The sequence below is a fragment of the Plectropomus leopardus genome, chromosome 12, assembly GCF_026936395.1.
Source record: "Plectropomus leopardus strain MGB_pleo_1.0 chromosome 12, ASM2693639v1, whole genome shotgun sequence".
NCBI classification, from domain to species: Eukaryota; Metazoa; Chordata; class Actinopteri; order Perciformes; family Serranidae; genus Plectropomus; species Plectropomus leopardus.
Genome location: NC_142187.1, coordinates 14311992 through 14339645, shown reverse-complemented (window position 1 = coordinate 14339645; position 27654 = coordinate 14311992). Strand labels below are relative to the sequence as shown.

Sequence of the window (27654 nt, the reverse complement as noted above, 5' to 3'; positions counted from 1 at the left end):
CACTCAATCTTTTTTTTTTTTTTAACAGATTTTCAGATTTTTTAAAGGAACACACACCATGTTCCTTTTTTTTTTAACCACAAAAAGGAAATTAAAAGCATACTTTTTTTCCTGTCATATCTCTTGTACTCTTTACAACACTCAAAGCTCATTATCAAAACAGTTAAAGGATGAGTTCACAAATCATTCCTCATGATTTTACGGACCTTTAAGAGACTGCGACTGAAGTAAATGTAAAACAGCTATTCGCTCATTCCCCCACCTACAGCTATACCAATTTCCAGAGCACTCACTCCACAGCAAAATCTGGGGACCAAAACATTCCCAGAAGTACAGTACACTGTACAGAAGAAAACAACTGCTCAACTTGAAGCAATCTCAGTCATCTGAGGGTCTTCGATTGATGATACAAGCCTCTGACTTTCAAGGGGCAGCCCTACTTTACAATTTATATATTTAAAACTTAATTTTTCCAAATAATTATCTGTTACTTTTCGAAATCCATATAAACCACTCCTCACACTAGTATAAACTAGATTCACTACACAGCAATTATTTAAAGAGAAAATATGTTACTTTTGAAGGTAGTTCACCTGTTATTCTCGTTATTTCCTTCTTCAATGCAGTGCCTTCTACGGCTCCAGCCCTGAATGCTTTCTCTTAAGTCCCAAATCCCAAATCTCTTAGGTTTTTAAAATATATTCAGCTCTTATTCATTCAGATGATAATATCTGTCCATGTTGTTTATCCTATCCTCAAGGCTACTCCCTGAAGAAATCTGATATAATTGAGTAAATGTTCCTCTGTCCTTGATTTGCATATGCATTTTGCATATGTAGCAGATTTGTCCACTAAACATTCTGTGAACTCGTCTCCAGCTATGTTAAACATAATAACACACAAGTTTTGTCTGTTTTAAGATTGCAGGGGTGTAAAGTTAGTTAATTAATTAATTTCAGATTGATGAAAACAGTTGGAGAACAATTTGGTACATAATAGGGTCAAGTCAGGGTCAGTCAAAATAGGACCACAGGTTGCATAAGTCAATGAGCAGTTCAAATATGATGTCAAAAATAAATAAACTGAATTTTACTTTGAAAGTCAATCTCCTCATGTGTCATGTCTTGCTTTGTATCTGTCTCGTTAGTCCTTCCCAGAGTCTTCCTTGCACACGTGTCTTCTATTAGTCTTGTTTGCTCACACTACGTACCATACTCTCCATTACTGTGTTTCCCTCCCATTGCCAGTACCCATCTACCCCAGCTGTGTCTTATTCTTGTTCTTGGTTCTCTGTGTATTTATACCTGAGACAGCTGATTAACTGAGACGGCCCACTTAAGATTCACCTCCTCCATTCGCATCGCCACGCCCCTTTAGGAGACTAGTGGCAGCCCTGAGTCCATTTATTCCAATTGGAAAAGTGAATGAAAGTACAGATTATGAACATTTCCTTAGTCCCATAGTCAGTTAAGTAAATATTGGGCCCATTTCTCAAAAACCCCAGAGCTTCTGATCATACTGACACTGAAATGGTATTTTTTAAGACAGACAAACCAGGAATAAATTTAATTATTTTGAGACATGTCAATCTTTTTGCAATATACTCTCACAAGATTTGGCAACAACTGACATCGGTTGATTTTAGAAATTAGGCTAGCAGATAAAAACAAGCTGCAAAATGAGCAACAAACATTAAATTTGTACTGTATAAATTGTTATATCGCTTTGAATCATATTTCATCCATACACAAAAGGTAGGGGTAAGTGGGGTAGAAACGACCATGCCCACTTAGGAGACCGGAAATGAATACCATTTCGTATGATTGGCTCAGTTTGTAATGAGGTATTTTCTGTTATAGAGTATCTTTGTACATAACTTCTTTTCTCTTTTCTCTCTTGTGTTGGATTGCTTCCATGTGCTCATCCATCATCTATGTTCTTCGTGCCATCTTGTTTTTTTTTTATCGGTTTATTTTTGGTGCTTCTTTCTTTCGTACTTTGATAAGTCAGTTTTGTTGCCTTTTTGTTTTGGAGGTGTTTCACCAGCCGCATTAAAGTTTGCTTATTGTTTACCTGCCTTCCCACTGTACTGCATTTGGATCCTTTTTTTTTAACTGAAACTATAACATTATCATCTTCAAGCTTCTTGAAATTCCCATGGAACGTCTGCGTCACATCGTCTTCCTAGACTTTCACTGTGCTAGTGGCCTAGCACCAAGCAGACAAGCAGCCAAGAAAAAAATAATGAGGACATTTACCAATTGTCTCATATCAATAAGCAGTCCCCTAAATCAACTCAAAATTGTGACAGCAGACAAATGTATTGTTGTCCAAACAACTACTATAATATCGTATTGTGATGAAACTTGTGATTCATACCCCTAATGGAAAGTTTAAACGAAAACTGTTGGTCTGTTGATTATCAGGAGTAACAAAAGCACAACTGCTCGAAAGACAAACTGAAGGACAAATAAATCTAAATTTGATACTATTCAAGTGAGAACATTTTTGTAGTTTGAGCAAACTTACCCTTTACCATGTCTGCCTGCAAATCACTTTGTGACTTTTGGTCTTTGTGGTCAGAGTTTTAGAAATGGACCCCATTTATTAACCTCTGTCATAGCATTTGGGGAAAATGGCAATAATGACATACTTCAATGTACAAATTCACTCAGCTTGACACTGAGGGGGTCTCGTTACAATCAAAGCGCAGTCTGACACAGAAGTTCAATTAATGGTGGACTAAGTGGAGAAACCAAAGAGAGCATGTCAGTGTCCTGCGGGGGAAGTATTGGAGCCCCTGCACTGGGATTAAAAGCTGTGATTGAGTTAGTCACCGCAGCAGAGGGAGGCAGAGAAATGGGGGGGAAGACAGTCATACGGGCGTGTGCAGCCAACCAAAACTGTGAATTTTCTGCCCTCTGACAGAAGCTCTGTTGATGATTTATTACACACACACAAGTCCCTGTTACCCTCCTTTCTTGTCTGTAAATACACTGTAGGATGTTTCTGATTGGGCTCATCTATTTGCCGAGAAATCCTCAGCATGTCAAGTATTTCCTCAGCTCTTCACTGTACACACTCACTAATATAAATACTTGTTTTTATAAATTATGCTCTTGGTTTGCAGTGGAGAAAATAACAATCTGATCAAAATATTTTACTTCCTGATTCCTTCAGACACGATATCACACCTGGTGACTCACGCTGTACATTTAGTGCTGGTTGACAAGGCATTGAATAACATGAATCACTTGGAATTAAAGCCACTGTTCGCACACTGGGATGTCTTTACCCTGATTTTTGTTCTCTGCAACAACAAGTGACTGCAGATGTGATGAAACACGATGTAATTGGACCGTGCTGATCATGCAGTGCAGTTTAGATTAGGCTCTGTGTTTTAAATATGAAAAATAACAATGTAACAAACAGTAAAACATGCACAAGACTGTTAGCTCAGCAAATACCTGTGGTTTGACTGATTTGATCACAGTGCCGTAATCCGACGAAGTGCTGTGTTGGCCAATCTAAAAAACACGAAAACACACACTGGATTAAGATTATGAATGTATAAATAAAACTGGCATACACTGTTGAAGGAGGGGCTCTGTTCATTCCAATGAAAGTTAACGTGCCCTATAGCCAATGACACAGAAGTGTAATATTTACTAATTAGTACCTAAGTATAGCTAACCTTGATGGGAGTGTTTTTAGTTTTGCAGGATTTTGTTCCACAGTATTGGACAAATTATTAATTTTAGAGTTATTACTGCAGGGACCATGAATATCTGCCAGATTTCAGGCCAATCCATTGAGATGTTCGGATGTGTCTCAAGTGAAAACTTCAAGAGGTTATCAAATCAGCAGGATTCATCATTTGGACACCGTGACTATCTGAATATCTATGGGTATAAACAAAAATTTTTAAAAAGGATTTTCTACGGTATATAACAACATTAATGCCAGAGTGTTATTTTAATAATTCAGCAAGACCTCTCTGTCTTATTTTAAATTCTGTATGTTTGCTTTGTCTTTGACTTGACTTTTTCTATACATCCCTCTCAACAAATGCACGCACACACACACACACACACACACACACACACACACACACACACACACACACACACACACACACACACACACAAGGGTTCCAGGGTCAAAGCAATCTCAATCTTTTCTTTACGTTGCTGCAATATGGTATATCAATAGGAATAGTAATAGAATGGAGGGTGATAGGGTGCAGTCTATGTAAGTTCACATATGAAGATAATGAAAGTGCGCACGCGTGTGTGTGTGTGTGCGTGTGCATTACCGATGTTGTGGGGACATAAATTTGTTTACATTGTCACATTGTGGGGACTCACCTTCCTTTTGGGGACAAAATGCAAATCCCCATAACGTAGGCTTAAATCAGTTGTTCTCAAACTTCTCTCAGTAATGCACCTCCTTTAAAATATGTTTCAACCAAATACCCTCTGACCAGCGTCAAATGTTTTTGGCTGAAACACACTGAACAAACGTTAACATGACTACATTTGCTGTGGTAGGTGACAGTTTACAGCAGTTACAATTGCATTGCAAAAAGGAATATTGAATGAAAAATGTGGTTTATCAAACTTGCATTTTTTTTTAATTGAACTGATTATACAGAACTGTCTCTGAAAAAAATCAGTTTATATACAACTAATTTGAAACAGCAAATATATTTTGACGGAAAAGTAATGCTAAGCAAATTACATTTTCTGCTGACATAATGAGGAAAATTGACTAATTTGCTGTGCTTGTCTTCATAAATTAGTGTGTGCAAGATATAATATGCACAAGAATGGCAGGTGCAGTGTGGTGATTTGATTTGACTTGGTCAGGGGGCAGTAGGCACATCAGCACAGACAACAATGGTTGAAGATCTTGAAAACAAGCTAAAAGACCAAGTCTACAACTACCTGCATCTGTATAATGTGTCATTGCCACTGCACAGTGACAAATATACTTGATTTAGGGCAGCATTTCCAAACCTCTCCTAGAGTACAATTAGTCCTGCATGTTTTAGATCTCTCTTTGCTGCAACACAGCTGAAGTAAATGATCCGCTCATTAACAAGCAGCTTCAGGAGTTCATAACAAGTCGATCATTTAAATCAGCTGTGTTGGAGCCGGGGGAAGGTCCAAAACATGCAGGACATGTGTGACTCGAGGCGGAGTTTGGAAAATGTTGATTTAAGGGACCTTTATGATGGTGCCCTTGTTGCTCCTTTCCCATGACTTCCTTGAGTGTCTGCATGTTTATTAGTTTTATCTCAACATTGGGAAGTTCTTTAATAGTAATAATAATAGTAACTATTTATATGCATAAAATGCAACTGAACTTGAAAGAACATAAATTATCTGTGATTGAAGGAGAAAAAAGAGATGATAAAAGAAATACAGAAAATAAAATAAATGAAGCAATTGTTTGTCTCTGCAAATGTGTGATTAAAATGCAAGCATATGTCCACCCTTACACTGGGGTAAGTCTCCAGGAAATGAATGTAAGTCAGTGCAGTGTGTGTGTGTGTGTGTGTGTGTGTGTGTGTGTGTGTGTGTGTGTGTGTGTGTGTGTGTGTGTGTGTGTGTGTGTGTGTGTGTGTGTAAGAGTGAGAGAAAAAATGTTGAAAGAAGTTGAATTGGAGGAGAGAGTGAGATGAAGAAGATAGAAGATAGTGGAGGCTGCAAAGATGATCTATAATGAAGAGAGAGGGAGAGAGAGGGAGAGAGAGGGAGCGAGAGCGAGAGAGCGAGAGAGAGAGAGAGAGAGAGAGAGAGAGAGAGAGAGAGAGAGAGAGGTTGGGTGAACTCCAGCGCTCAAATAGGCTACTGGAAGTCGAGACAGTTGTGACGCACTGGAGCACCAAAGCAGTCAAGATAAAGTGCTTGCAAAACTACGTCCAGGATGCAGAGAAATATGATGATCACACATCTTCTCACATTTCTTGAGATCTTATTCATCTTGTAAATAAAAGGAGGATTAAGAGCTTGAGGAGCACACAAACTGTAGGTGAGTTTTATTATTATTTTTTTTTTTGCTCATGACATGAAGTTATTATAATAACTCTGTTGCATGTTAAATGGATAAACAAATCTAGTGTGAGAATCCAAACAATGGCTCCTCTGGAGACTATTCTGCTGAACATCAATTTCAAATAAGACAAGATTGTGACAACACTGTGAATCTTGCACTTTTTTTTTTTTGTACGTAAGGACATGAGTCAAACATCTTAATTACTGCTGCAATGGTAATAATGCAGTGCATTTCTTCCTTACACTGATTAGACCGATCTTTGTCTAAATGTTGCTTCCACCTACCAGCATAGTTTCTCCACTAGCTGTTTTAGACAAGTGATAAATTACAGCTGCTTGGTAACAACAGTTAGCAGTGTGAGGACTGGTTTGTTAAAATTAGGATATCACTTCGGCTTAAGGAGATTTTTTGGTAGCTACAAAATGCTGGTAACTGTATTATAATACATTCTCTGATCTCAATATTGTCACAATTAATAGACTCACTAGTGAGAATCACCCTTTCATATTTCAACAAACCAGATGACTATGTTTTGAGGGAAAAAAGTAACATAGGGAAATCAAATGTAAAAGATCACATTACTGGGTCTCACTGACTCTCATTTTAGTAACTTTTATGTATCTGTATGTTCATATCTTAGAAGGGTATTTCGGTAATTTGGTGTTGCACTTTTATAACGTTGAGGGACTCAGAACACACAGATTTTAAAAAGAATGGCCAAGCAGCAGGGCGAGATATTCTGACTTTCAGTCACTAGCATTGATCAAGCTCCATAACAGCTGGATCCTACAGTTCCCATGGTGTAAATGGCTAGCTTCTTTCATTAGACCCTCTTAGCCTGGTCAATGCCCACATCTTTTAAACGCTACACCAGTTTGTAACTCATGTTTTCGGTCATAAATTTTAAGTCTGGAGCAAAAAAGTACCCTGATGACATCACTTTGACATCATCAGGTTGTTTTGTCTTTTTTTACTTTTAACAGCTCCATTCTTTGGAGACTCACAAAGGTCATGGTGAGGTTCTCTTTTTTGTGTTACCTTGCAATATTTTGTGTTTCTTAGCAAAATGTTGTTGCATTACATTACAATAAATTGTGAAACGCTTTTGTATTATCTTGCAGTCGTATTGCGTTCTCAAATCATTTTATTCCACTGCATCCATTTTTCGTAATATTTGTTCTAATTTGTAATTTGTTGTATGATTTTGTGTTTTTGTTGATTGTTGTTTTGTATTTTATGTGTAGGCTGTTTTTGTGTATTTATGTGAAACTGTTGATGTCCTGGGAAAAAAGACAAATTTCAGATTTTTGTCCTGGCCTTAAGTTGCACATATATGTTGTGGACATGGTTGCCCACTTAACAAAACAACTTAATTGTTAATGTCTTTTTTAATGAAAACAGGAGCTGTTGATGCAAACTTTCCACTTGAAATACGAAAACTTTAGAAATTAACTATATGTCTATAAAAGGTTGGAGGTGACAAGAGGGTTACGACTCCTTTTGGCACTAATCATAGCACAACATTTATGTTGTAACTTTGGCAATATAGAGGTGGACCTCAGTGTAATTACAGTTTTTTGCAGTGCTGATACATTTGTTTGTTTTTAATGCATATGTTGCATACATGATATTTCTGTGATTTTTGTTGCCCAAAGAACACTCTCTGTTTGCACCGCAGTGAGTCATCTCGCTACTGCTGCATTTGTACCCTACAGTAGACCCAAGCACGCAGTTCTCATAAAAGGAGCTTTGGTATTAGCCACTGTTAATTAGTAGTAGGCCTACTATATCAGCGTACTTAATGCCAAGTTCAAAGTAAATTACAATGAGCTGACCTATACTGCGAAGTTCCACTGGGAGCTGCTGAGAGGAATGGACATGTGGCTCAGAGGGAATGGAAGAGAAAAGACATTGCGAGAGAATGCAAAAAAAATTTTTTTTAAATCTCACCATGACCTATGATAAACATTATACAACTGTTTTCACAGGCTGAGTTGTACTCCTTGTGAAGCGTTAGCTTAACGTCACGTCTAAAGTTGGTGGAATGCCCCTTTAAAATACACCTTTTCCCCTCTCTATTCTTTCCATTAGGTTTAAATTTCAAGTGAGCTTCCTGTCAATCAGCAACATGCCGGAGATGAACTGCTCCCTCGCTGCTCTTTCCAGATTTGCCGGCACAGTTTTCAGTGACGTTGGGTGCCCTGAGGTTCTTGTGTTGTGTGGAATGAATATCTCCTGGGTGTTAGCTAATGTTACTGAACAAGATCGAGAGGACATGTGTTTGAGTGAGGACGAGTACCTGGCTAGGCACCTGGGGCCCCTGAGGTCCCCTGTGTTCCTTCCCGTCTGTGTCACCTATCTCATCATCTTCATGGTGGGCATTGTGGGCAATTCACTGACCTGCACTGTCATTTTGCGCCACAGGGTGATGCAGACGCCCACCAACTACTACCTGCTGAGCCTGGCGGTGTCTGACCTGCTGGTGCTGCTGCTGGGCATGCCATTAGAGCTCTATGAGCTGTGGCAGAACTACCCCTTCCTCTTTGGGGAAGGGGGCTGCTACTTCAAAACCTTCCTGTTTGAGACCGTCTGCTTCGCCTCCATTCTCAATGTCACAGCACTCAGCGTGGAGCGCTACGTGGCGGTGGTGCACCCTCTCAAAGTCAAACACATGACCACACGTGCTCACGTCAAGAGGGTCATTGTCATGCTGTGGCTGCTGTCCATGCTGTGTGCTGTGCCAAACACCAGTCTGCATGGGATTGTGGTGCTGGATCCGTGGTTTGGACGACAGTTTCCCCGGTCTACTATTTGCCGTATGTAAAGATTTTTTAATTTATGTTTTAGTTTTGCTTTTCTTTTTTTTTTTTAACATCTACAGCAATGTAAGCAGCTTTGTGATGCATAATGCTGTTAATGCAGGTATGTTTTATTGTGTTTACCACTTTAGTGTAGCATGCTATCATGCTACCATTGCTATTTGCACAAAGCACAAAGTACAGAAGCTGATAGGAGTTTCATTAGTTTTGCAAGTATTTGTTCATGAATCAGCCCCATCAGGGATCACCGCTACTTTCTGCAAATTTGACCAATCATTGTATTTTCAGTCATAGATGTCCCTCACATATTGTCACCAAACATACTTCCTTGTGGTTGTGAAAATGTCAACATGTGACACAAATGACTCACATTTATCAACAAAAATTACTACTAAAGAATCAACATGAGTTAGATTAAATAGTGTGCTGTAAAGTTAGTGTGATGTAAATCACAAGCTCTGGACAGTGCGTTTTTTTTTCTCACTGGAACAAGTTTCAATCTCATTATTCAAAAAACATTAACTATTTTTCCACGTTTTACTCGCTCTTTCAATTTAATTACAAAAAAGCCTCAAAAAGATTGCAACATACAGCACGAAAAGCTGGTGGGACACCAGGCATTTTAGGCTTCAGCAATCACAAAAAAACTGTGAAATCCTGGAGGGACTTATAAACCAAAGTAGGAAATAAAAAATTTAGATGGCACTTGATGAAAAAAGTAAAGGGATCCCTAAAGTAATTACAATCCATCCTGGGGAGGACATGCATTCCTGCACAAAATGTCCTATCACTGTTGTCCAGACATTTGACTAAAAACATTAAAGGTCAACCATTGACAGCGGGAAAAGTCAGGAGATCACTAAAGTCATTAAGATACGTTGTTTGGGAACCATGTGTATCTATAGCACATTTTATGGCAATAAATTTCAGCGGTGAAATTAAAACTTGACCCTGCTGGCCGTTGGGATTCATCCTCTGGGCACCATGAATATCTATACCAAATGTCATCCATCCATTAGAAAAAAAAAGTCACCTAGTTAACCCTTTGAAACTTGGACTGATATTTAGTGTTTTTTACTTTAGCTTTTATTAATTTGGCCAATTTTCAGGTCATTTTCTTGTGCCTTTTACTAATTTCTTGCTTTTTTTGGGTAATTTCTTCTCAAGTTCATCATTCCCTATGTTTATGAAAGAAATCAAGTCATTTTCCTCAAGTTTCAAAAGGTTAATAGCATTAGCGGAAAAGCCAGGAATCAGATGAACGTCTCCATGAAACAGCTGTTGACACAGGCAGATATTGTCTTCGAGGGGGCATGCAGCTAGTGTTAGCTTAAAGGGGCTAGGAGGTTTTGCAGAGGTATGGCTATGATATCAGTGATGCACCTGGGATCACAATCTGACTGACAAATATATTTGTTACATCTCAACCCTTAGATGTGATTAAGCCCACTTGGATGTACAACCTGATTATCCTGATTTCTACGGTGGCCTTCTTCCTTCTTCCCATGCTGATAATAAGCATTCTCTACCTGCTCATTGGACTGCGTCTGCGCAGGGAGAGGATGATAACTGTGGTGGACACCAGGTGCAGCTTTGGACCAGAGAGTCTCTCCAGGTCCCAAGAGAAAAAACTGAGCAAACGCAACCTGCAAGTCACCAAAATGCTGTGTGGGTATCACGTGTCTCCAAGTTGCTAAGGAGCAGAAAACTGAATTTAGATTGACAGTGTGTGTATGAGTGTTTACACCCTTTGTTCCCATTATAATTATAACTTACACATGCATTTGTCTCAGCTTTGTCTTACCGTCTGTCACATATTGGTGAGTGGATTGACGTCATGACTGTCAATGTGTCTAGGAACATCATGAGTCAACCCACATACCAGAATGAATGAAGGATGATTGTACAATTTTGCAAACCACGGATATATTACACTTTATATCTTTCATATGTAGCAGATATGTAGAAACATTTTTTTCAGTTTTCCATGTTATTTTGTGACAGCACTGCGGTTAACATGTGCTTATGTTTAGGCACATAAAAAGCTGGAAATGTTCAGAACTCTTGTTAAAGAGCGCCTCCTTTTGATGCTGCAAAAACAACTGGACATGTCCCAAGTTGTTGTTAAAAATAGCCAATTTGTCACCATTAAAATGTTTGGAAGTTTCCAGAACTGTCTTTAAAAAAACACCCACTTTTGTCACTACAAACACGTTTGGACATGTCCTAAACTCAATGAAAAATACCATATCCTAAATTATTGCTATAAAATACCAGCTTTTGTCTCAACAAAAACAGCTGGATGTGTCCTTAACTATTGTTAAAGAGCAGCTGCTTTGTCACTACAAAAACGGTCAATGTCAATGTATCTGTCCAGCTGACTATCATTTACCTAAACTGTCCCTCTGGCCTGCCCAGGTGTACTGGTGGTTGTGTTCGGCCTTTGCTGGGCTCCCTTCCACGTGGACCGCTTGGTGTGGAGCTACATCAACCCCTCGTCGGAGCAGCACCTCCAGGTCTTTGGGACCATCCACATTGTCTCCGGAGTCTTCTTTTACCTGAGCTCTGCCATCAACCCCATCCTCTACAACCTCATGTCCACAAGGTTCAGAGAAATGTTCAGTAAGTTTACTTGTTATTCTAACAGCTGGTCATCACGCTCCAGCGTACAGATGACACAACGCAGCACTGTGAGTGAGAAATTGTCCAGCAATGAGAAATGAACTTAGTCTGAGTCAAAGGAAGTCAGAGAGCATTATGGATGGTGACAAATTGTTGTGAAATTGGGTTAGGCTACATATCTTCTGGATTATACAGTTACCAAATCTCATTGCTACTAACTGCCACCATCACCAACACACCAAATGAGGGAATGTCTTTCGGAAGAATGTTCATTGCTGCAGTCGAGCACAGAGACTTGACGAACTTGTACCAGGGAGTATTGAAGCTTTTCTAGAGGCTTGTGTTGTTCTAACACCCTGTAAGCCACTTTTTGCAGGTTTTTCCTTTAATTTGTACATAAGTAGCCCGTGGGAAAGGTTCCCCAAATGGAAGGATAACCCTCTAAGTATTGGAGGAGGTCACATGAGGATGCAGTGACAGTACCTCGAATTGATAGAACCATATGACCAAAGGCTACATTGCAAGCCTAAAAGGTGAATTGAGTTTAGGGGGATTAGTATATTTTCTCTAGTGTATAGTTGCCTGAAAAGAAGAACTGCAGATTTTTTTGTTACGTTTATATCTACATAGGGAGCAGAACTTCGTTTATGGAGGTTGCCATGTTTCTACAGTATCCAAGAATGGACCAACTAAACTAAGCTCTAGATCGGGCCATTTGCACTCCACATTTTTTGTGTCAGCGACCACAGTTAGAAGCCCCTCTGTGACGAGATGTTAAAATGTAGATTTTTTTTTTAAGTGAGACAACTTTATTCAGTGTTTGTATTAGTTCATATTAAATGGTCCATTTGTTTTGGAGAGGAGAGACGTCTGCAGATAATTTGGCTCACGGTAAAAATTCCCTGAATGTCTCAATCTCAAGTTATCAGAGATAAAAGTTGAGCACACAATAGCAGGTGGTAGGCTAGCGGCCTGTCGCTGTCATGCCAAACAGCATTGGAAAGACACTGATTTGTAATGTGAAACTGCTTTATTCAGTGTTTTTATCGGTTTATATGCTGTGGTCTCTTTGTTTTGGAGAGGAAGAGACCTCTGCAAATAATTTGGTTCCCAGTAAAAACCTTCTGAACAATGAACACTGAAGGAATATAACCAAAAGTATCCGTTGTTTGCAAACTGCAATCCTTACTGCGAGATGCAATTACATTCCCCCAGATCTTACTTCTGCTCCTTTAAGAAACACACTAAAAAGGAAAAATAACACTCTCCTACTGTATCTTCCCCTGCCCCTGTCATCCCGACTGAGGTAATATATACAGCAACTCAAATCCTATTTAGAAATGACTGAATGAAGCAGAGAAAGTCATGAGATGGAGTGACATTGACCTCTCTGACACCAGTCTTGGAATAAACAATGACATTATCATATGAATGAATCAAGAGCATCTTTATGCATAGGAATTGTAACCCATCAACTGTAAAAAAAAAAATTGTTTTTGTGTGCAGTAGTTAGCATCGTCGCCTCACAGCAAAAAGGTTCTGGGTTTGAATCCTTTTTGTGTGGACTCTGAATGTGAATGTGTATAGCTAATGGGTGAAAGGCAAATGTATCTATTGTGTATACTGTACAGTATCAAGCATAACATTGTCAGGCTGTTATTGCTGCCTATTAACACACTTTCAAAGCAGAGAATGAATGCACAATGGCTCCTGTTTAAAAGCAACAATATTATCTCTGGAAATGAGTCAGTGGTAAAACGAAAGTCAATTAAGTGGAGCAGGGGAATAAACATAAATGGTTTGTCTATGGTATTTATAACTAGCAGAGAGCTGATTAGTCATGTGCCTTACAGGTATTTGAATAACACTAAAAAATACTTGAGACACAGTGATTTTTTATGCTATTTGACACATTTTCACACATATTTCCTTGATAACTGTATTGTGTATTACTGACAATGTGCAGTATTAGTAATTATAAATTTTGTTAAAAGCTTAAAAGGGAAAGTTCACCCTGAAATCACAAATACATATTTTCCCTCTTACCTGTAGTGCTATTTAAAAACATAGCGTTTTTTGGTATTGTAGTGTTGGAGATATAAGCCATAAAGATGTCTGCCTTCTCTTTAGTATAATGGAACTGTTTGTCATCACGCAGAATAAAGCATGCATCCACTGCTACCTAACCGAGGACCACTGAGTTAGCTAGCTTGCGCTGATATTGTAGGTTGGTGTAGTTCGGTAGAATTGTAGGCTAAACTTTCCTTTTAGCTCTGTTTTTGGTCCTCACCAGCTGAAGGAAATATTTTTCTTTTTAGCTGCTTAATTCTCTGCCATGTTATACTGAACTACCTGAGCTGAGCTGTGACGTTGCTGTTCCATTATTAATCTACAGTGATAAATAGCACTACAGGTGAGAGGAAGAATATGTAGCTTTGATGTGGTTATGAACAGTGCTTTTTTTAAATAAGAAAATTACCTGCGTCTGTTGCTCTCCTGGTATTAAAATGTGTTATTGTTATTTCATGTGTTAAATGAATTGCTTTTATATTTTGCAAATTGTAATGAAAACAGTAACTGTATATAGGGCATGTGAATATTTATTAACTCTATTATCAATGCACAGAAACTATTTAACGAGAGCATGCATTTCTTTTTCTTAGCATGTATCCTTGAATAAGTAGGCTACATATGATTAAAACGAATTGGTTTTGAACACCACTGCTGCTGGTAAAATGTACTGTTCTTATTACTGCTTTAGCTTAAAAAAATGTATGTATAATGAGTCTTTGTACTTTTTGTATTCAGACCCCCATAGAGCAACCAGTTCCAGGACCTCTGTGTAAACTTTATGGTTAAATTGCTGCCACACAACACAAGTAATTTATGAGAAAAAACGTCTGCCAAGAGTCACAAGGACCTTTCCACTCAGCTGTATTACCTCAACTTTGAGTGACTCGCAGTGCTGGGGAAAAACTAATTTGTACAAATGGAGATAATAGTTATGAGGGGAAAGATGATGTCACTGGGTCAATAATATGGAAAATATGAAATGATCGACTCACAGCAGGAGGAAAGAAGACAGCCATGAGCTGACTGATGGATACTGACAAATGATATTGTCATTACACAGTGTTGTACGTGTGCCACACCAACAACAATGAACAGCCATCTACCCACAACTTACGTCGCCATGACAGAAACCACAGTTTACCCACGGGCTCTGCAAATAGACTCGTTTAAAAGGCACCATCACAGTGTCACAGAAGTAATGGTGTTCATTCAAGAGCGCGGTTATTATTACCACCCGTGGTGCTTTGATATGACAATATGAAGCACACAGTATCATTTAACTTTAAAGAATTATGTGAACAGAGTGTGGGCGCTCTGAAATTAAAGCTCAGATCAAAACAAATAAGAAATACAATGTGCTTCATTTTGACTTTCACTCACAGAAATGGTATGTAGGAAACCATAAAAACACAGAATTGGAAACAAAGTGGTGCTCAGTGGGAGTTGTGATTGATTTCATATCAGTGGTGGAAGCCGATCCTGTTCTTAGGAAAAGGCACTATCATCACACTGAGAAAATACTGCAGTACAAGTAAAAATCCTACATTCAAAATCTAATAGTTTTATATTGGTACCATTGGGCAAAATATCTAATAACAACATTTGAGCATATTGTACTACAAGATGTCTGAGAGAACATGAGACTTCTGCACCTCCTCTTGTCTTTGTTTTCGGATTTCAAAAAATCTAGTCTGCGGCGGGAGACTTGGGACAATCACAGGTCATTTCAGAGAGAGAGCTACTCTGGCTGCTCTGCAAATACATGCACTCTCTCTTCGGTAATTCAATGGTGGAGAGTCCTGCAGAAAAAAATTGCTCTTCCAGCATTGGCAATAACTATCCACACTGCAAAGCAACCATAAAAGGAAGACAAGCTTTTAAAAACAGTCTAAAAGAAATTCTGACAATGAAAAATAAACAAACCAAGCCTCACTCTCAGCCACTATAAACCACGTTGCCGCGAGGAAAGTGGACAAAAGGTTTGGAGAAACAAACCCAGTCAGGGGCTGCAGCAACCCAAATCCAGCTAGCACAAATGCCAGCTCTGGAAAACCTGTCGCCCTGCCACAGTTTGGCATGTCAGGGTTGGCCCATTATCAAGCATCTGATAATATGTGCTTGGCTTTTTTTTCTGAGAACTTAAAATCTAGATGTTCAGGAGGTTTTATCTGCTTAGGTCTCTTCCCCTCCAAAACAAATTGACCAAGTGATTAAAACAGTAAAAACACTGAATTAAGCAGTTTCACATTTGAAAAAAAACAACCAACAAAAAACAGTGTTATTTCAACGCTCTCATTGCAGAGGGGCTGCTAATTACGGTGGGCAGTGCAAAAAAAACATGAAACATGAATGACCCTATCTAGAGCCAATGTTAGAATCATGGCAGTGCAACATGGTGGACTCACTCCGCATGTTTATATAAAGGACTCTTTCTAAGATAACAAAAACACAATGATTTTTATTTTCAGGTGATTATACAGTAAGGAAAACCTACTTATTATATTATATTCAGTATTTGCCATTATCTTCCCTGCCCCTAAATCCTACGCACTGGACCTTTAATTATTATGTTGTGGGTTGTGGATGAAAACTGTCCTCCAGTGGGCAAATAAATACAATTATTGTATGAAAGCTCAATCAAGTGAAAAATACAGAAGTATGAGATCAATTTCAAAATTTCATTTGCATGAGTACTGTCAACCTATTATTTGATTACTGAACTTATTTTTATTTTGTCTTTTTTATTTTAAACAAAATAAACTAAAGTATTTTATCACATCTTCATGGTATCATGTGTGTTATGGGCATGATTTGCCTGTACCAAAAAAAAATAAATAAAAAAGGCAGAGCGCCTGCAGCAGATGAGCGGACGATAGGAGATGAAAACCTAAGAGTGCCAGCATTCTTACAATGTTTTTTATGACACCAAGATGATATAAGATGAGTGCAAGGACAGGAGGTGTAAAAACACAAAAGTCTATCAGAGACAAGGAGGAGGAGATATAATTCACTGCAGAGAGGATGATGTGAGATGTCTCATCATGAGATGGGTTAAAGTGTATTGTCAGGATGAGGACATTAATGGTCTCGAGCTCTAAGGTCATTCTAACAAGAACAGGGGTTGAGAACAAAGGCAGAGAAGTGTGAACGATATGTCTTTCACCTGTGTTAGGCAGAGACAAGAGCTCTATCAGTAGCCCTGTAGCCTACACCAGTACCAGGGTTTATGGATCAGTGCCAGCACAGGCAGCCAGTGGAGGCAGTGGGGTGAAGTATACAAGCTTAAAGTTGTTTGCATGCATGTCATATTTTAAAAATCTAAATTCAAAGCTGCACTCATAAATATCTTTTAGCTATGATCAGATCCTGGCTCTAAAGGTGACTTTGGTCCAGACAAAAATATCTCCACAACTGTTTGATGGATTGCCATGAAATCTTAGATTGTAGATGATGTCACCTTATGACCTCACTAATCCCATGTTTCCAGCTTGTTCTGCTTCCCCCAAGAAACCACAAAAAAACCTACAACCACCACCTGGCTACATGCCTGAACCAGTCAAGTCACTGTTTACATCCATGTCGGTCCAGGCTCACATATAGCCATGAAATTCTTCCGATATGGATGCTGTTGTAAAAAGGTGACTTTTAAACATGAATGATTCACCCACATCTTCAACTCTGCAGCATATACAGTATGATCCAAATTATCAGCACAGTTTTAAGATGGACAACCAAGATTAACGTCACCAATTCAGTGCCCAATGGATGCAAGGTCACAGTGAAACTGAATGTTGACCACCAAAATCTAATCAGTTCATCATTGAGTCTAAATGTACATTTGTGACGAATTTGAAGAAATTCCCTCAAAGTGTTCCTGTCATATTCCGACCACGAGAATGAGACATTGTCCCATTCGCGCCTTTATCTACTTTTTAGTCCCCTGTTTCTGGTCCTCTCTGCCTTCATTTTGATCTCAACTTCATAACTGTAACATTTCATGAGCCAGGAGCGTAAAGTGTTGGGTTGGGGGGCAATGGCCCCTTCCCTGCTTCCCACCCCCCTACTTCTGGCCCCCTTGTTCAGACCACACCCATCTTATTTTAAGCTCATATACACACCAGTAAAGTTTTGTGACTGCATCTTACAGTCATAATTTTAAAAATCAATTAAACATCTACAAACAAAGTAGAATAGTTGAATTGTTGAAATTCAACTAATTGTCAGATTTGGGCTTTTACCTCTGCAAAACATGTGTTTCGTCCACTGATAGTGGCTTTATTATCTTTCACAGGCAGCGGTTGGCCCATTCAAAGACATTTCTCTGTCACAGGTGAGGTTGGATAAGGACCCAAATGCAGAAAAAAAAGCAGACAGGAGTACAAACAAAAAGAATGCTTTAACGCCAAATAATAATGTCCAAACAAACAGGCAGATAACAAAAACACAAAGTACAAATAAAACATGAATCAAAAAATAAATTGAAACCAACCAAGATAACAAGGAAGAACGCAGGCCAAGACAAGCAGCAAAGAACATGGAGGATAAACAACTGACAAGGACCAAAGGGAAACACACAAGTATATACACACAGGACAAGGATATACAGCTGGGGTAGGTGCAAATAAGACATGCGTTCCATTATTCATACTACCATACTATTTAGAATGCCAGAAAAAGATTCAGTGTGTCCCAATACAAAGTATGTAAAATGCAGTATGCCAAAAACACCAGAATGTCCTACTACATCCAGCTGCATTTTGCAGCATGCCAGCCAGCATGCTTTTCTGGCTATTCTAACCCACAATCCTCTGCGCAGCTACAGATTCGTTACATCTTGACAGCTGACAGAAGTCACAGTGATGAATGACCGCATTTAAATAACTGATGACCAGTCACGTGGTAATAATAGCAATATATATTGTTTAAGTGAACAAAAAAATCATACAGATAACGACCAACAAAAATAAATGAAAATAATAATGACAGAGAAATGTATATGTAGGCTAATAAAATGAATATGTAATGTTAGAGTCCACCATGTATGCAGTTATAACTTAAAAGCTAAATGTCTTTAAGTAACAATAGCAGAGCTCTCTGAGTTAACCTGTGTCTCTGCTGAGTTTGGCGAATGGCCATTTGTTTTATCTCCATGGTAACAGTTATATGAGAAAGAGGGTCAAAGCTCAGGTTGCAGTATTATGAAGAAGTAGTATGTCCTGATTGTGTGCATACTGCATGCAACAGCACATACTTTTCAAGGGCAGACATACCTACTATAAGTAAAAAGAAAGTACGCGATAAGGAACGTACCCTAAAACACAACAGGTGTGTTATAAAACAGGAGGGAAACAGACAAAGGCTGGGAGAACTAGGGACACAAGAAAGTCATAAGGAAAAGTGAGAACAGGTGAAACTAATCAGGGAAACTCAAGGGCGGGAAAACACACAAAGACAGGAATTAAAACCAGACATGACACATGAAGAGTGATAATACAAAATAAAACAGGAAACAGAACATGAGAAAGAAACAAAGGCAACACAAACAGAAAACCCTAAAACAAAGTCCACAGTATAACACAAAAGCTAAAATCAAAACATTCTCGTGAATTTGACTAACCTTATTGAAAAGTATGACATTTCTAAATCACAGTTCTGTAGGCTGCCCCTGTACTGTGTAGGCCTAAATGATTAACAGCAGTGGCTCTCAACCTTTCTTTGTATGGAGGAACCCTAAATTGTTGCACATTAGGTCGCAGACTGCCATAAGATTTCCCCTCATCTGAAAAGGTTTGGGTTGTAAGATATGATGAAGACCAGAATTCTATAATTTTCAACTAAAATTGAGGAGATAACCATGAAGGAAGTGAAATCTATGATCAGAGTAGTCACCAGGCAGGTTTCCACCATCAAACTGCACAACTTGGAACTGCGAATATGAAATACACCTAAGGAAACACATGAATTTTGAAAAAACTTTTTTTTTTTTGCAAAAAATGTTTATGTTCGCATGTGGTGGTATTTCAGACAATTAAAAAAAAAATGTTTTTCGCAAAACTGCAAAGAAAACACTGTTTAAAAATGCCATGGCTATGTGCTCGTCGGTAGGAGCTGGTTCCCTCAGGCATGATGCTGCAGGTTCTATACAAGAGGTGTTACTGCATCGCATAACTCTTGAAAAGTTGAGCGGATCATCTGTAAGTTTTGAATCCACAGTTCCTCTGTGAAATCGTAGACTATCACCTCCAAGAAATCCCTAATAAGTGGCCGCCCCCAAGTACATGGGGCTTGCCTTTCCATTATCACTTGCATAACACGCCTACGTCACCTTCGATTGGAAATAATGACAGCTAATGTGGCGTCTGCAATAGAAATAAACCTGCTATGTTTTGAACATCCATTGCCATGCTTCTTGGAATGTTATCGTGAGAGGAGAAGTGCATAACATTGCGAGAAAAGTTGCATAACATCACTCAATGGAAACGCATTCATCTCACCACAATTGTGTTTTATTAGCACTTCGAAAAGATTGCTTAAGGTTTGTGCAACTTTCCAGCATCTTTTGTCCAAACTCACTAAACAAAATACAGTAAACTTTTTAAATCTGTAATTAATTTTGAAAATCTGGTGTCTATCTTCCAGCCTTGAAATTAAATATTTATGTCGGTTAAGCTTTATTTATTCAAGTTATGTCATTAAGATCAAGATCTCTTTTGCAAACAAAATCTTACAACCAAAAAAAGAAATCTAAACTAAAGTATAGCTTTTGAAGTCTGTTGGATTAACAAGTGTAATTGTGCTGCTCGGCACATTACAGCAGTAAAGTATCATTGTACCAGAAACTAGTCTTCCCCATGTAAGAGTTGTTATGAGGATCTTATAAAGACATTGTTTTATGTGGTTTCATAGACACGGGTATAATTATGCCTTCTTCAACCTATTCATGTAACTCAATGTTGAGTATTTCTTTTCATAAAAATATTGTTATAAAGTAAATTATAGTTAAGTGTGGTGCTTTGTAGCATTTGTGGTTTGCTTGTGGGTTTGTTTTTTGTGCATGCTTGGTGGTGTATCTTGTCATCTTGTGTTGCAGGGGCTGGGCGTGGCTTCTGGGTGCTGGAGCTCTGAGCACACTTCACCGGTGCCAGATTGTTTCCCATCACACCAGTGGTAGATCGGCCGTCTCTTCTGAGAAATGCTTCTAGTATTTTGTGTAACTTTGGATTTGATTTTTGTGCTAATTGTGCCTTTTTTGTGTGTTCTCCGGTGCCTTCTATTGCCGAGCTCCAGTGCCTCACAGCCCAGTCCGTCGTCTTCGAACTCTGCCACTGGCCTCCCAAACCACCTCGGACTATCCCTGCATTCTGCTCCACCAGCCTCACGCCAAGATCATTAAAACCCTGTTGATTGTTCATTCACTGCCTGCGTGTTTGCCCCCCCTCCTTTGGTACCAAGTTGCGTAACAGTCAAGCACTGATGCCTCATTGCTATATGTGTGTGTTTAGAGGTCTGGCATCTCACAGTCCAAAGACAAACATAACATAATAACTTTATGTTATGTATATGTATGTTAATTAAAGAACTCAATAATACATACATATAATACATTTGGGTGTACCATACATTGGCCCAGTGCATCGTGAATACCATGACCTCTGTGTCCTCTGGTCCTGAACAAAATACATGATGGAGAATGAATGGATGCACCATTATTATAAGGAAGAAAAAGTGTGAATACTAATGCATGACCACAGATTCTGGGGCAAATGTGTCCATGTTAGAAATGAATTTTCTTATGAAGAACCATGGCCACTGAATGAGAATGTGAGGAAGACCATTTTCTCTTTCTCCTACCTGTAAATTGCTTGTACAGACCAGTATTGGAGTGTCAAGGTTGAGCCATAGAATTATTCAGCCGGGTACCTGACACAATACGCTCACACTCTCGCAGAAAAATGTACTTAGAAGGCTACAGCGAGTGTCTGTGTAAGCAAAAAGTAATTTGGAGACTGTAAATGTTGCCAGATAAAAAGGAAAAAGGATATCAACAGCACATTGATTAAACTCTGGAACCGCTTCACTGTTTTCATTTTCTCCCTGTTATATCAGCCTCAGTGGGTGAGATTAGCTCTCCACTAAATTTATACGCACGCTATTTCACGAAAGACAGGTAAACCCCCGGACACAGGAGTTCTGCTGTGATTGCATTTTCCCTATGCGTATAAATCGGATACTCTTATGCTCAAATGACTCAAACACCTGCAAAGTCAAGAGGGAGAAGCTCCTCTAGAGAACAAGAGAAAGACACGGCTCACATAATCCAATATCTCATCGTTTAGTGTTTTTATCCACACTACCATAGCTCTAGGGATGCTTTGGCAGAGACTGATATATTTCAACAGCTATTAGATGGATCCCTGGAGACATTCATGGTCCCCAGAGGTGAAATCCTTTGTTGATCCCCCTGACTCTTCCTCTAGTGTTGACATTTGGTTCTTTCAGGCCCCCAGGGAGTGTGTCAGGCTTGAAGGGGCCAAACAGTGGAATTACATCTGTTGCATAATGCTGTGTGACCATACTTTTTCCCATTGACTTACATAGCGAAAGAGACATCTTTGAAATCAGTGGATACCTTTTTTTGAGCATCACAATTCCTATACAATGAGTCACCATCAGAACTTGATCCATTTGGCCCGATAACATTTGAAAAGTCTACAAAGGCTGCAGAATTCAGTAATTTTATCCCCTTTTAAGTTAGGGGAGCACTAACCTGGAGAAAAGCTTAGGTCTTGATGTGCCACAGAGCAACTACAACAGGGGCCCTGTCTAATGCTATATCCAGTTGTCTTTATACATCTATGGGTTTTTAATAATTGTTGTATGTGTTGTCATGACATGTATCTTTGTAATCACTTTACTTTTCCTTAAGTGGCATTGTCAGGTCAAAAGTCTGTTTTTTTACTTTAATTTCTGTCAAATCAGCTTACCTGCATAACTGCTGTCACCCACCAGCTTTGTGCTAATTAATGGAAATCAGCATGCTAACATGCTAAACCAAATCAGTGAACAGAGTAGCCTAAACATGAAACCTGCTAAAATCAGTATGTTAGCATTGTTTTGAGCATGTTAGCGTGCTGACATTAGCATTAGGCTCAAAGTACAGCCTCACAAAGCAGCTAGCATGAATGTTACAGCACAGCCACACATGCGAAAAATTTACTTAAGATTAATTTGCTCATGGTGGCTTTGCATTGTGTTGAACCAATAGCAAAGGGGTATAGGCTAAATAGGAGGAAAATTTGTTGTTTTTTTTTTTCTGTGTATGTTACCAAAAACATCATATTTTGCAGTACTTATTAGCAAACTAGCTAACATTAGCTTCCCAGTGCATCACATCTGTTGCACCAACATTTAGTGCAAGTATCACCAGGACAGGAGATGGTCACGCCTGCATTTGCTCATGTGTAATTCTGCCCTTAGGATGCTTTCCATTACCCAATGCTAACATGTCCTTTCCACTGACAATGGCAGACTTTATTTTTTTTTTTTTTGGCTACATAAAGGTGGGGCTAATCCATACACTGGTGGGACTAAAATCAATATCAAGAAAATATGAATGCGTTAAAAGTAATACCGCCTTCTCTCCAGAAATACTATTGCACTGACTCATTTTTCACATAAAAACCAAGCGCATTCTGCAGGCAAGTACATGCTCACACACACACACACACACACACACACACACACACACACACACACACACACACACACACAATGAGAGAGAGAGATTTATAAAGAAACTTGAATATTTTTTAACTCACTGGCTCTGGCAGGTGGAAGACGCGGGCTCCTCCCTGTCTTGTTCCTCCTCAGGTGTGTATGGAAAATTATCAAGCATATCCGGCACATTTTCTGTCCGTGGGCGTTTGAAAGTGAAAAGGTCCGTTTTGATATTTCATTTCCCCAACTTAAATTCGGTTAGCTACTAGCTAGTTTTAACGGCCGTAAGCGGTTAATGTTAGCTGGCGAAACAAAGCGCGGCCGCACGCGAGTAATGTCAGTGACGCAGCTTGTAAGTTTTCCCGCTGATCTCATAACCATATGTTCATTACCAACCACGAAATTCAATGAACGAAGGGCGATACTACTCCTGAACACGGATCTGTTTAATGTGTGAAACTGTCGGTCTCACCAGTGCCCTCTTAAAGGGCCCTGGTTCTCACCACACGACATTAAGCTCTTGTGGTGCGGAGGCCTTGTTGCACGATTGACGTTAGAGTGGATCGTCCGGAAGGAGGGGGCGGGAACTCTGCTGCACGTCATCAGTGGCGCAGCGGAGTCATCCAATCACAGCAGCGTGTAGTTTCTGGCAGATTTTGGAGTTTTGTCTGACTTCAGTAGCACAAATCAAGTGTTTAAATATTCAGCCTGAATATCCAGACCTCTTTACAAATCAGCTCAACTGCTGTTACAACAACAATATTTAACAAATGATACATTTGTTTAACAACTTCAGTGATTTGCTCAACTAAAGCTGAATGAGAAATGATATTAAGAGAGTATTAAGAGAGTACCAGGAGTTACTCATGGCATAATGATGAGTAAAGCTGCCTCGTAACTTAATGATACTGGTTGATGTTTACTCATGTATTGTAGCTAGTTTGCTATAATTTGAGGAAACTTTACTTGGGTAATTCCATTGAACTAGTTCATTGCATTTCAGTGGGAACTATTGTACACTCTACTACAGTATATTTATTTAACATAATTAAGTCTCTTTTCAAGGAAATTTAACTAGGCAGTTATCAAATTTATGAAAGGGAGTGCAAGTCAGATAACCTAAAGTTAACCAACAGCACTGTAACAAACGTGATGTTATCCCGCCTGTATCTAACGTTAGCTAGCAAGAAATCAATTGTTCACTGTTAATTTCTCCACCTTTTCATTATAATGCCGCTCCACACTGAGTAATAACCTCTTTCTCTGGGAGTCATCACACTTCTGAAAATAAGTACAATGAAATGCCACTTAAAGTCGAAGGTCTCATGTGTGAACTCAGAGCAAATCAATACCCCGACTTCAGCAGTCTGTCGTCACACAGCGGCATCCATGGAGGCCACAAAGGCACACATTGTAAATGGTAAGAAATCAACCAAAAGTTACAAAAAGTATACTTGCTTGTATCTAATTCAAAATATTACAGCTACTATCATGCCGTTAAACCTGTTCTGCGTGTAAATTGATGTCAAAATATTAGCATTGAGTATTATATTCTAAGATTTCATTAGTATTTATTTATAATATTACCATTAAATGTTTATATATTATTAAAATATAAGGAGGCAGCCCCGCTGATGGTGTAATTGTCAATGGATTAGCCGCAAAAAAACACTAATTCGTTACGTCTGTCATGTTGTTTCTTTAGTTTTGTGTTGGCGCCTGGTCACTTGGAAGCTGGAAGTTGCAAATCTCAACTGGGAAATTCCAACCTGAGATCGGATGATCCTTCATGATGATGGAGGGGGAACAATTTCTGGGTAAAAGGAGGAGAGAGGAGAGAAGGAGGCATAAGTTAACAAAATTAAAAGCATCCTTTGTCTTGTTTTAGAAAAAGCAGAAGGTGAAGGAATTTTCTGGGCACAGTGGTTTTTAGCAAAGCAATTAATTTTGTTTGACATTTACCTGAGGAAGCAACAGTGGTGCTGAAGTGATAATGTGGGTGGGATTGGGATACAAAGTTCATATACAGAATTTAATGCCAGCTTTTAAGTTAGACACATCTCCAGGCTGCACAGGCCATTTGATTGGTAAAGTTACACAGCTGAGCTAATATTTGGTTAGACATCTCATTTTATTGGTACAACTTAAGCTGTATACCTTCAGAAACCAAATATCAGCAGCAAAAACTACACCATCAGTTTAAACCTCAGTGTGTAACAAGAAGTGAGGTGTACTCTTGCAAAGCTGTAACTTAGTAGTTTTCTATCATTCTGCTACTGTGATCTGTTTAAGAAAGCTGCAGAGCCAGTAGTCCCCCCCAAAAGAGCTTGAAGATTACCAGCAGCATCCTGTTTGAGTCAGTGTTGATGTAATGTTCTGTGTTACAGTGAAATATTGATATTCCTGAGGGTTTATTGTCTCAGCATTGGATAAAATCATCTTTTACTAAGAACATTGCACATCTGTTTACAGTTGTGGCAGAAAAATAACATCTAAATATAGACATTCTTGTCAGCCAGTATATCCACACTCTTCTTTATTATAAGCACGACTTCTTGTTGGACTGGTTAAAAGAGAATTATTGAATAAGATGCATGTTGTGCAACAATGACAACAAAGTTAACCACACATCATAACCAAATTGATTTATGTCATGAAAGGCTGCATTTTCTCTTTTATGAGAAAAGATAAATCTAAATATAATTGATACTCTTCAAAAAAAATAATTGTTTTTTATTCTTCATACTGCTTTATAGGTTTAGGCAATGCAATCACATTCTAAAAACTGATATAGCGTTCATTTACAACAGAACGTGAAGGCAAATAAATAGCCAGTATGACAGAAACATAGAACAATTTTAAAGGGTTAGTTCACCCAAAATCAAAAAATACACATTTTTACACTTAGCTGTGGTGCTATTTAATAATTTAGATTGTTTTGGTGCTAGTTGCTGAGTGTTGGAGAACTCAGCCGTAGAGATGTCTGCCTTCTCTCCAATATAATGGAACAAGATGTTGGTTTGTGGTGCTCAAAGCACTAAAGAATACATCTGAAAAACTCAGCTGCAGTGTCTCTTTTCAGAAATCATGATGCGGTTATACAAGATAATCCACAGACCTTGTTGTGAGCAGTTTTGTGCAGGAGCTAAATTTTTTAGGCCGAACTATATCCTCTAACTGAATCACTGCACAGAAGAAAGTGTCCTGGAGTAGACTGGTCATGGTGTGTGGGTGTAGTTCAGCAGCAAGAAAGTATTTTCTATGTGGAACTACTCAACAAAGTCTGTGGGTTATCTAGTTTCATTATATTGGAGAGAAGGCAGACATTGCTACGGCCAATTTCTCCAGCACACGGCCTCCCACAGAAAACACTAATAAGCTAAATAATAAATAAATAAATATAATAAATACATTCATAATATGTTAAATAGCACTACAGATAAGAGGAACAATCTGCATTTTTGCTATGTTTTTGCATTTTTGCTTTGTGGGTGAACTTTCCCTTTAAGTGCTGAGGACTTAAAACCAGTAAATTACAGCATAAAGCCACACTGTAATGTTCTTGTTCCCTGTAACCATACCAAATGGTTTCAGCTAATTAGCACAAGAAAGCACAACCTTGGGAGAAATATTTCTTTCCCTTGAAATGAACTAACACCACAAAAGGGCCTGAAGCACAGAGGAGGTTTCATATTGTAATTTGTGAAATGGTGTTAAGTGTGTTTTTACCTGAAGGGGTTGTTTTTATCCACCACCACTGAGGGTGCAGTTAATTAGGTTGGGTAGAGGTGGTTTATGTTTCTGTGCTTAATTACATCAGTGATCAATTAAATTACATTTCCAACTGTGGTGTAACCCAGTCCCTGAAAATACAAGCCAGTAATACTATGCATATTTGTCTTTTTTGTTTCACATTTTGTATTGAAGAACATGAGTTTTTGTAATCGCATTTTTTGGTATCCATTTGTTAACAGCTCACCTGCGTGCAGGGCACAGTTGTAATTAATGATTATTTTTATTTTTAATTAATATGTTGATTATTTCCTTGAATACCAGTAATTGATAGTTAAGTCTGAAAATTGTCAGAAATTGTTGAAAAATGTCAGTGCATAGCAAAGCTTTAAACTTCTGTTTTGTTCTTTCCATACCATAAAGATATTCAAATTAAGGTCACATGAGTAGAAAAATAAGAAAATATTCACATTAATCTTCATAAGCACGTTATACTTGTTTGTCTTTACTAACTAAAATATAACTCCAACTGATCAATTGATTATGAAATTAGTTGGCTATTATTGATTATGAATTGATTATGAATTTAGTGTAAATGTGAGCTGTTGAAAGAGATTGTGTGAGGATGCAT

At 38.6% G+C, this 27654-nt stretch overlaps 1 protein-coding gene across 3 annotated transcripts; it reads left to right on the top strand.

Moving 5' to 3' along the window:
• The first annotated feature begins 8154 nt into the window (after positions 1-8154).
• On the top strand, positions 8155-21113 carry LOC121951815 (neuromedin-U receptor 1-like). 3 transcript variants are annotated; one of them, XM_042498297.2, is made up of 6 exons: positions 8155-8876; positions 10314-10547; positions 11298-11501; positions 17866-17904; positions 20665-20741; positions 20862-21113. In XM_042498297.2, the coding sequence occupies exons 1-5, from the start codon at positions 8189-8191 to the stop codon at positions 20697-20699; spliced, it is 1200 nt and encodes a 399-aa protein (XP_042354231.1). In that variant the 5' UTR covers positions 8155-8188; the 3' UTR covers positions 20700-20741; positions 20862-21113. The 3 variants fall into 3 exon arrangements, with proteins under 3 accessions (XP_042354231.1, XP_042354232.1, XP_042354230.1); XM_042498298.2 differs by lacking the exon at positions 17866-17904; XM_042498296.2 differs by lacking the exons at positions 17866-17904; positions 20665-20741; positions 20862-21113 and having other exon boundaries at positions 11298-14222.
• Positions 21114-27654: the final 6541 nt, after the last annotated feature.